The sequence below is a fragment of the Electrophorus electricus genome, chromosome 10 (assembly GCF_013358815.1).
Source record: "Electrophorus electricus isolate fEleEle1 chromosome 10, fEleEle1.pri, whole genome shotgun sequence".
Lineage (NCBI taxonomy): Eukaryota > Metazoa > Chordata > Actinopteri > Gymnotiformes > Gymnotidae > Electrophorus > Electrophorus electricus.
The window spans coordinates 821,727-832,500 of NC_049544.1; the positions used below are offsets into that span (position 1 = coordinate 821,727).

Sequence of the window (10,774 nt, forward strand, 5' to 3'; positions counted from 1 at the left end):
TCACACCAGTTAAGAGGCGATCTGTTAAACCATCGTATTTTTATCCACGGTATATTTCATTGCAGTGAAATACAAGGTATTTGCTTTAGCATGTACAGTCATCATCAAAAATCATGGTACCCGTCACTTTTCAGAAAATTGGGTTGCAAATACAAATGCTTTAGTGTCAAACAGCGGCTGCCCGTAATTTTTTTTCAAGTCTAATTCAATAATAATGTCGAATTAGATTTTTTTTTTTCCCTCAGCCAAAATGAAATGTAAACAATTCCCTGTGAGAAGTAATGCAAGGGTGCTAATGCCTTAATACCACAAGGCCGTGACGGTAAGACTTCCCTCCAGCTGTCCGTCTGGCCACCCGACCCTCAGTGACATCCCAGTGGTTTGTACTGAAAATATACTGGTGCGTAAATATAAAATGGCCAGTAAGTCCTGTGATTTTAAAAAAGGATGTTTACGAAAGAAGCACACGATGGCTGGTGAGTTGTCCATGGACTCGGTCTGTGACACCGCCCGTCAGGTTGCGGTTTGTAATATTGTGGAGTAGTTTTACTGAGGCGCACTTACGTCATCAAAACAGGCGTCGTATCTGTCGCGAAAAGATGACACAACTGCCGTCTAGCAGTGGCGTGCTGTGCAGCCGCGGGCGCTGTTGTTTACTAACGTGAAGCTGCTCGCGGGCTCGGCGTGGGTAAGTGACGCGGATCCGCTCGAGGTCGTGGCTCACCTGCCGCGTCTACGCTGCCGTTGGAAAATTTGTGCGTGGCGAGCGCCAAAACGCTTTAGATAGTTCTCACAAACGGAAGGACGGTGCAAGGGTACCGCGCGGTCGCCGGGCGCAGATCACGAGCCAGTCCGCAGGATAAAAGCAGTTTGGGACGCGCGTGCTCCGCCCGAGCCTCGGCCTGCTGCGGCTGCACGCGCGTCAAGCGCGGCAGATATCCCGGCGCGCGCTCTCAGGAGCATTGCCCAGGCTCCAGCACGGCGCTGCTGCAGCTGCTGTGTGGAGGTGCGGCGTGACCAGTCCGGTCTTTCATAACGGGAGGCTGAATCGACGTGGTGTTTATAAACAACACCAGACCGAACACTCGAGCGACCGTCACAAGCCGTTCGCGTGAGAGCTCGCTCGCTCGCTCACTTTTGTGTTACTATGCGTGTCCGTATATTGCAGCTGACAAAGGACGAGGGATCTCTGCAGGCCAGCTTCGAGCACCATAAACACACTTACTTTAACAAGAGTAAAACGCAATACTAACGTGCGCGACGGCACGTGTGAGCTTGGCACGGGACGTTTCAGGCCGGTCCTGAAGGGCACGTTGGGCAGCTGTAGTAGAAAGGCAGCAATCACGTTACGTCCGCGTCCGTCCTAGCTAACGTGTCGTCGTGTATTTCGCACTACTCGGTGTCGCAGTCAGCCTGGGGGTGGTGAGCATCCCTGCTCCTGAAATACAACACGTAACCGGTGACACACAAATCCAGTACTAAATGAAGCCAATAACGTCCTGAAGTATTTATGCACGAAGATATCACATTTTGGCTACGTTCTGAAAAGCTGAACGTGTTTTTAAAAGGACGGAGGAACAACACGTTTCTCAAGACTTGTCATGTGTTCTTTCCTCTACCAGAGGGGTGAAGCTGTACTCTAACAATAAAGTACCTAGTCATGTTTACGTTAAGATATTTTCCCTTACAGTGGGTTTAAATGAAGATAACGTAAATCTTACTGCTTTATTCTTAGAGTAAAAATACAGGATACAGGTTATATTATTATAGGTTGTATTCTAAAATATTACAATACGAGTTTATCCTTTTGGTAGTACTCATGACGAGTGACGTGTGTTTAGTACCTTAAACCAGGTGAAGCTTTTTCCACCTTAACTCTTTCTTGTATTTGCGTTATTTTTTGTCTTTTTAATAACGGTTTTGATGTGCGCCTAACCGCACGCATTATAGTAACTGCCCAGTCAACAGGCCGTAATTGCCTTTGTCTGGTCGCGTAAACGCTGAGCGCCGCTGTAGCGCCCCCTACTGTGTGTTATGGCCCTGACGCTTAGGGAACAGACTGAACAGAAAACGAAAGCTGTCGTGTCGGAGCTCCCAGGTGGCGTTTGCTTTCGCGTTTCAATATGTGTATTTTCTCGTTTTTCTTAAGAACAGAAACGTTTAGGCAATGCGCATCTATAAATATCCGATACTTTAGTAGAGAATTGGGCTGAACTGGGCTAAACTTTAGCGGGTTTGGGCGGTGAATATATCGCGTAAACTTTTTTCGGAGCTGCACACGGACGGTGTTTTGTCCCTTCCCTTCGTCGGTGTTTTGATTTGAAATCCTAAAGGTTTGGGTTCGTTTTAGCTCCACTTAGACGCTCGTTTGGCGGTCGTGGGGTTTTTGCGGTTTTTCCAGAGTTTTCGCTGAGGTAATTTTCTGAAGTAATTTCGCCTTTTTGTAGTAACGCACCGGAGGAGATCCGACGAGGCTCAGCCTTCTTGCCGTTACGGCGTTTTGACTCTGGTAGGTTACGTGCTTGCAGCTTTTCTCACCCACTGTGTGCGACATTTTACAAGCAAATGTGTGGTAATTTAGTTCATGAGTACGTGAATTACGCTTTACCACGGAAGCGCCATCAAGAATGGCATAAATAACTTTCGCATTTGTAATATGTAGGCGCTCCAAATATCACTTTAGCTTCTCAGATACAGCGACTAGGTTCACCTGTATTCATTCGTGATTTAAACGTTAATGGTAACGATTTAAACGTGCACGTCCCTGACTGCAGTATCCCCCCAAAATAAAAGTCCTGGACCCGCTACTGCTGTTACCACGTGCAGCCTAGCAACGAACACTTCGCTCAATATTGAATTACCACACTTGCACCTCAGTTTAGACACTTATCAGATAATATCATCATCATTATTATTAATCATCATATAACCACAGTATTATTGAACTGTACACTTAGCCATCTGCTTATACATGTACAATACCACCTAAGACAGAAATGTACAATTTGTTACCTGACACAAGCAGTTATATAAGTGTAACAAACATAATACAAACAGCCGTGAATGTAAATAAACACATTGTCAGTTGGTTTCAGATGGTATTGATGTTCCTATAATTGAACAAATATAACCTTATGTAATGTATAAATTATTTCACTGTAATGTTTTTTTTTATTCAGATAAAACTAAGCCAAATGCAGTAACAATCATGGGGAAAATGAATTACACCCTCACTGTTTCCACAGGATTTAAGATGGCATTTAGCTGCTACATGCTACTAGTGCTGTATAATACCTTTAACACTACAAGTTCTGTGGGCAAGTTGGCTACACAAACAGATACAGTTCAACTGCTCTGACTTATAACTGGTAGAGTGTAATATCACCCATAGTGACTGTGTTTTACTCAACTATAACATCGTACCACACTAAACAGCACTTGTACTGTGCAGAACTGTAGCTGTATTTCCCTGAGCTACAGTCACACTGCATACAACCAGAGGTACATCACTCTGAATTGCACATACAACACATGGTACTGCACTAAACTGCCGTCATATTGTACCAACCAGCTACAGTCACATTGCAGTTTGAAACTGAAAAGTGTTGTGACAGGATGGAAGCAGATTACATGGTGTGAGCCTGTGTGTGTCTGTATCCAGGTCCTTTACTGGGTTTAATCAGATATTGTTGTCTTCCTTGGCAGGTTGTTGTTGTTGTTGTTTTTACCAGCTAAATGTTCCCATGCATTACGGTCACGGAAAGCCAGAAAGACACGGGGCTGCTACAGGTGGGTGTGTGTGTCGTCGTCCAGGAATATGCGTTGATGAGTGCCAGAGAAATTGAATTGTGCAGAGAAGTAATGCACAAAAACTCACATTTTGACGGTTTCCTGAAATGTGAGAAACACCCAGTTAAAATCTTGAGAGTTTAGACATTGGGCAAATTTCTACCATTTTATCTGGTTCCTTCTGAATTCTGATGAATGTAGTTTTCTGGACATGTGCTCATGAACAGAGACGAGAACCTCTGTAATATCTTAGGCCGTTTAGCACTGGATAAGACCTCTCGTCATACATTAGAGATGGTAATTGTTACTTGATTTATACACTGACATCAAACAAACAAAATTATTTATGAAAAATGTAAACATTATGTAGGGCTGTGATGAAACAGGAGACTTGGATTTAGATCTTCTATGCAAAATATTTATTTAATATTTAAATGGTTAGTGTTTATTAATATTTAATTAAACTTCTTAAAGTAACACTAAGATGGGATTGGACTTTAGCAGGCTACATCCATGTAGTACCTGAAGATAAACCTTGCCTAAACCTACCATAATGGTCAGGTTGCAGAGAAGGTAAATGTTTCTTTAAGCGCTTCTGTACTTCAGAAAATCCCAAGAAATGCCATTTCAAGATATGATGGAATATTTGGCAAGTAAATTTGCACAGGACTATAATAACCTTGGGTAATTTCTACTGGACATTTTATAGTGGGGAAATGTCACCATAATCTTTTTAGACATGGGAGTGCGCAGACCATAAACATGACCGAGATAGGGATTGGACAGGATTAAAATCTCTGAGGAATGTGGGCAATAATTACATAACCCCACGTTCCCATGTAAAACTAACCCTGTCTGAAAAGGGCTTAAGAGATCAAAAATGTTAAAACTTACATAGACTTCTATTGATCGCAATGTTTTAATCTTAACAAGGGCCACGTGGCAACATTTTCTGTTTTACACTGTTAATCAGGAAGGTAATTCAATCCTAAAGACCTAGTCTGGTCCCCACATTATTGGTCTTTCCACACAGAAAACAAATTTTATGTAACTGCATATTTGAATATTGCATTTTTGTATTTAATTGTTTCTTGTCTGAAGCATTGTGGGGGTTCACTATAGCTTTGTCTTATTGTAATTTCAGTATGTCAGAATGTCATTGAGTCCTCCTTTCTCCCATTCCCTGGCTCCTGCTACAGGGATCTGCAAATTACCTGCTAATGCAGCAATAAGTCACCTGTGTCAAAAACAAATATAAATAATTAATCCAGGTGTCTTTCACCTAGTTATAGAGTTACAGTAAACTGGTCTGAGACCTGGTGGACCCCCAGGTTTGTTCTGTGTCTGTGAGTAGATGGTAATATCTTTTTAAACCCATTTATTGGCCTCTCAAGTTTTCCTGTTTTTATTTTTTCCAGAAGAAGCTGATAATCAAATCTAAACACCGCCTGGCGTAACCAGACAATTCACCCTGGTGTTTTGTGGCCGACGACATCCCTGTGAGCTCGTGTCCAGACGTGGATGATCTGCCCTCCACCCCTGCGCTATGAGCAGAGGTAGAGGAGGGCCTTCCAAAGAGCATCAGCGATTCTCCCTCCCTCCCCACCAGGGAAAATCCAGCCTAGGATTCCCCTCCCAAACGTTCCCAGCCTATCCTAGGACCCCTCACTTCTCAAGCCCCAGTTCTAGCCGGTTTCCACAGCATCCTGTTTACTCGTGCCCTGACTCCTCTGGGGCATTCCACCGACCTTCATCTCTGCCACCTCCTCCTCTTCCTCCTTTCTCTGAACCTCCGTCAAACGGAGAAGAACGTGGGGTCGAAGGCTTAGACTTCCGGCAGCAGCAGATCCAGTTCCTTAGAGGCCAGAGCGCTCAGGCACCAAAGTTCAAGGCGTCCCAGCGTGGGGAGCCTCCGAGTCCCAGCAGGCCTCAACAGCGTCAGGCAGGGTATCATAGCTCCCCAAGACCTGGCAACTACGGGCAGAGAGGGTACAGCTGGGACAGGTCAGGTTGTGAGAAAGACCCGCACTGCGGGTACCCTCTGGGGGCTAAGAGGGACACCGGTTGGACTCAGCAGCGTGCAGCAGGACATAAATATCTTAACCAGCAAGACAGGCGCCACTGGGACAGCCGGGCGGATCGCGACGTCTCCTCGCTGGTTTCAGGAGTTCATAGTCTGTTACTGTTTGAGGACAATTTTGCGAGGTCGGAGAATTGTGGCGTTGTCCGTCCTGTGGGTAGAGTTTCCACCTCGCACCAACCGGTTAGGCATTCTCTTCAGCTGACCACTGACATCAAGGAGCAGGTTTTTGATTCTTTGGCCTTGCTGGGGCCAGGCGAGACCCTGCCAGCCAAGGTCTTGGCAAAAAAGCTTCGGTTGCCCAAGAAGATCGTAAACCAAGCACTGTACTCATTATCCAGCCAAAAGCAAGTGGAGAAGGAGGGGGACACTTGTCCTTTGTGGAGACTCCGCAGGGAACGTGATGCTGAAGACGAATCACAGTTCAGCATTAAAACTTCTACGACAGCTCCTCAGGGTAATTGTGTAAAACTAGAACAAGGCACAGAACCGCTCAGCGACTCCCACAGTCAGGTTTCAGCCCCAGCAGAGGCCAGTGGAGATTCCAGTGAAGAATCTTTGGAGAAAGAGGTCTCTTCCAAAACGTTGGAGTTGGACACATCCTCGTCCACCGCGTGGGCAGCAAGTTTCACCAGAACGATGACTTCTAGAGTTACTAAAGAGAAGATCCTACAGTACCTTTATGAGACAGGCACGGCGAACTCTCTGCTGATCGCCAAGAATTTAGGCTTGCGGAATGCCAAGCAGGTCAACCTCACACTTTACAGCATGGAGAAACGGGGTGAGGTCAGCCGCAGTTCGGGCCTCACGCCAATCGTTTGGAAGTTGACACCCCACCGGCGTGACAAGATGGACCGGCAACGCAAGGCAGCTCTGGGTGCTTCCAGGAGGCAGGATGGGTCAGAGCATGTCCGCATACCAGGGGAGATGCTGATGGATCCAGCTGCCCTAAGCTCGGAGACGGAGGCCGGAGCTCCACAGAAGCCCACCAATTTCTCCACAGAAGAGTTCATGAACTGGGAGGGGCTGCCACCCAGTCAGAAGCCAGACGAGAGTAAGGGTCCACTGAGCAATGGTGCGTCTAGGTGGCCAATGCCTAACTTCCCAGACTCTATGCAAGCTCTCCATCAGGTTCCCCCAGAACAGAGAACTCCTGCTCTCACCAACTGCCCCGCATCCCAGCACGTGCCCTTTTACCCCGTGGACGACAGGAACGGTGGGAGGCATTCCGAGTGGGCATTGGATGACATACCAGAGTTCCTGAACACGTTCCGGTCCGAGGTAGCAGTGTCGTTGGCGGCAGCCCCTCCTCCGGCGCCGAGTACGGACGCCAGCAGGCTGCAGAGGCTTCGGGAGGCGTGCGGCAAAAACCCTGTCAGCGGCCTGATCGAGTACGCGCAGTACCTCGGGCACAGCTGCGAGTTCCTGCTGCTGGACCAATCGGGGCCCTCACACGACCCCAGGTGAGATGAGTGGACGTGGGGGGTGGGGTTTGGTAAGAGGCTTAGTAAGAGGCTTTCATCACTGTCCTCGACTGACCCCAGGTTCCAGATGCAGGTGACGCTCAATGGACGCAGGTTCCCGCCAGTTGAAGCTTCGAACAAGAAAGTGGCGAAGAAAGAAGCGGCAGCGGTCACCCTGCGGATCCTGTCCCGGGAACGAGAGGGCATGGCCGGAGAGGAGGACCCTGGAGAAGAGCAGCCTGCCACGGCCACAGCCGAGATCTCTGACTTTGCCGAGGATAGCTTTGTGAGTTTTTCTCTACACGTTTAGCGGCACGTAGGCTTAAGCACGCTGGTCGGTGTCCTGTTGACTCTGAGGTTTTGTCCCGACGCTCCTGCGTGAAGGAGGGCCTCGAGGAGCCTCCCAGGGCGTTGGCACGCTCCATCCCAGGAGGCAAGAACCCTGTCTCGGTGCTGATGGAGCACAGCCAGCGCAGCAGCCACGCAGTGGAGTTCATCAACACGGGGCAGGACGGCCCGCCGCATGACCCACGGTAACACACACGGGGTTCACTTGAGTGCTGTAGCTGAATGCTGCTGGAAAACAATTCAGAAGGTGAAAAGAGTTGTGAAAAAGAGTTGTGAAAAATGTGGAGGGACATGTAAAAAGCCGCCCCAAACAGTTTATTGTGCCTACAAGGCAATGCAGTGAAAGTATGTACACAACTTGTAGTAACATTGTAGTAACATTAATGTGGTTTCAGTATTCTAGTCCAGCTCATCCTCTTCCCTCTCTGCTGTGCCAAGAAATTGTTTCCCAGCATGCTTTGGGGAGACCTGTTCTTGTGCCCTCGTTCTGTCCCTGTGTTTGTTCTCTCACCCTCTAATGGTTACCTCTCCGTGTGTATGTGCGCGTGTGAGTGTTTGTTTGATGTAGAACAGCACTGTCCCGGTCTCTCTATCACAGGTGTGTCAGACATCCGTTTTCCAGGTGCATTTTATAAACGTCCACTCTCAGACACTCAGACCCCGTGGGCAAAGCATTGGCACTCACGGCAAGCTGGTACAGATCAGGCCTGGCTGTCTCACTGGGGTTTATACCTGCCAGGCTGGGTGGGCCGTCCCTGAAGGTATCGTAACCGTGTTCTCCCTGCGTTAGGTTCAAGTTCAGAGTGAAGATCGGCGAAACGCTTTTCCCAGAAGCCTCGGCACCCAGTAAGAAGGCGGCTCGGCAGCTGGCGGCGGAAGAGGCCGTGAAGGCGCTGCAGGCGGCCGGGCGACTGCAGACGCACAAGGTAGCGGAGAGCGCGGGGTCAGTGAGGGGTCAGTGAGGGCAGGGGTGGGAAGGGGAGGTCCACGCAAACGCAGAAGAGGCGTTGGACACTGAGTGTGGAACTGGTGTTTGGCCTAGAAGATGTACCTTTTACCACATTAAGAGGTTCTATTTTGTTCATTGGAGATGGCAAAGTAGGGTCAGCAGGTTGAAGAGTGCGGGGGTCAAGAGAGGTATGAAAAAGGAGAGATATAAAGAGGGATGTCTTGGAAGTCAGAGTGTGGTGGTTTTATCTGGGAACAATGTCAATTTTAGAGGGGAAATGGACAGAGGGATGAGAGAATAATGTACATGGGTGGGGGGGGAATCATGACTTGTATTTTGGAATGTTTGCTGGTTGTATTGAGAAGGCTCAGCAGGTGAGAGATTTGCATGGAAGAAGAAAAGTTAGAGAACAGCATGTTTGCTTTGTCAGGAAGACCCCAGGGTCTGACATGAGAGACATTCCACTGATCCTGGATCAGTCAAGAAGAGTCTTAGTCTGTGGGCTGCAGTGAAACAGAAGGTTTGGGGTTTTTTCCCTGGTCCCTCACGTCCAGCACCCACTGCGCTGTGTCGGCCGACTGCCTGACGCTCCCGTATGTCTTCGCCAGTCCCAGCACACGTTCTACCCACTGGGTGAGGGCGAGCTGCCCCCGGCGATGCCCCCGTGCCCATTGCTGCCCCCGTTGACGGCGGCCGAGCTGCAGGCGGCCCACGAGGCCGGTGTGGGCGACCTCATCAACCACCTGAACAACAACGCTGTGTCAGGTCTGCTGGAGTATGCACGTGCACGGGGCTTTGCCGCTGAAATCAGACTGGTGGGACAGTCAGGACCCCCACACGAGCCCCGGTACACACACTCACACGCCCACAGTTACAGAACAGATTGCCCTGCCCTAAGTTGTGAAAGTTGTATCTTACACATTCCCCTCCCCGCCAGCTTCACCTACCAGGCTAAGCTGGGAGGACGCTGGTTTCCCCCTGTTTGTGCCAGTAATAAGAAGCAGGGCAAACAGGAGGCAGCAGACGCAGCTCTACGAGTGCTGATCGGGGAGGCAGAGAGGGCAGCACGCACTGGAGAGATCACACCTGAGGTACACGCACTCGCACCGTGGAGAGATCAGACCTGAGGGACACACACACACTCGCACCGTGGAGAGATCAGACCTGAGGGACACACACACACACTCGCACTGTGGAGAGATCAGACCTGAGGGACACACACTTATTGAAATTTACAGCATTTAGCTGACACTTCTATCCAAAGCGACTTACAATTATGACTGAGTACAACTTTAGTAATTGAGTAATTAAGGCTCTTGCTCAGGGGCCCAACAGTGTGGCAACTTGGCAATGGTGGGACTTGAACCAGCAACCTTCTGATTACTACCAGCGCGCACACACGCACGCGCGTACACAAAGAGATATATATATATATATATATATACATACACACACACACACACACACACACACACACACACACACACACACACACACACACACACACACACACACACACACACACACACACACACACACCCCAACGCAGACCCCTGAAACGTCAGAGTGTTTCTGTTTCCATGTGCAGAGAGTCTGATCAGATGTGTGTGTTTAGGGTGGTTTTATTCTGCCAGGCTGAGTGATGCCAGGCAGAGGGCTGTGATCTTTAGCTCAAACACTGCTAAACAGCAGGAAATATCTGCGTTTGGCTTTGTTTCATTTCTTATACACATTAGCATAAATTCCTAAGACTAGTGTTACAAAGATCAGCTTTGTGGACTACATTTTTATTAGCTGTGTGTGTGTGTGTGTGTGTGTGTGTACAGTTGCCGGTGTCGGGCAGTACTCTCCATGATCAGATCGCCATGCTGAGTCACCAGCGCTTCAACGCACTGACGGCACGTATCCAGCACAGCCTTCTGGGTAGGAAAATCCTTGCTACCATCGTCATGAGAAGAGGAGGGGACAGCCTGGGCACAGTTATCAGTCTTGGGACAGGTACACACCCATGCATTCCCATAAAGGCGTAGCATCTGTAGCCTCTCATAACCTCCACACTTTCCACATGTTCCTGCCTGGAGGAAACACACGGGACTGAATCGTAGTCCAGGTCACGGTACTTCGTGCTCTTGTGTTCACACTACA

At 48.7% G+C, this 10,774-nt stretch overlaps 1 protein-coding gene across 2 annotated transcripts in view; it reads left to right on the forward strand.

Moving 5' to 3' along the window:
* Positions 1 to 598: 598 nt before the first annotated feature.
* Positions 599 to 10,774, forward strand: part of adar (adenosine deaminase RNA specific) — a 15,716-nt gene continuing 5,540 nt past the window's right edge. Inside the window, exons 1-10 of one of the 2 annotated variants that reach the window (XM_027032325.2) lie at positions 599 to 688; positions 2,448 to 2,509; positions 3,706 to 3,789; positions 5,208 to 7,332; positions 7,414 to 7,618; positions 7,717 to 7,865; positions 8,471 to 8,606; positions 9,238 to 9,476; positions 9,567 to 9,720; positions 10,456 to 10,627. In XM_027032325.2, coding sequence (XP_026888126.2) covers positions 5,336 to 7,332; positions 7,414 to 7,618; positions 7,717 to 7,865; positions 8,471 to 8,606; positions 9,238 to 9,476; positions 9,567 to 9,720; positions 10,456 to 10,627 — 3,052 coding nt within the window. In that variant the 5' untranslated portion in view covers positions 599 to 688; positions 2,448 to 2,509; positions 3,706 to 3,789; positions 5,208 to 5,335. The remainder of the gene's footprint in view (positions 689 to 2,447; positions 2,510 to 3,705; positions 3,790 to 5,207; positions 7,333 to 7,413; positions 7,619 to 7,716; positions 7,866 to 8,470; positions 8,607 to 9,237; positions 9,477 to 9,566; positions 9,721 to 10,455; positions 10,628 to 10,774) is intronic. The other variant, XM_035530594.1, reaches the window with a different exon arrangement.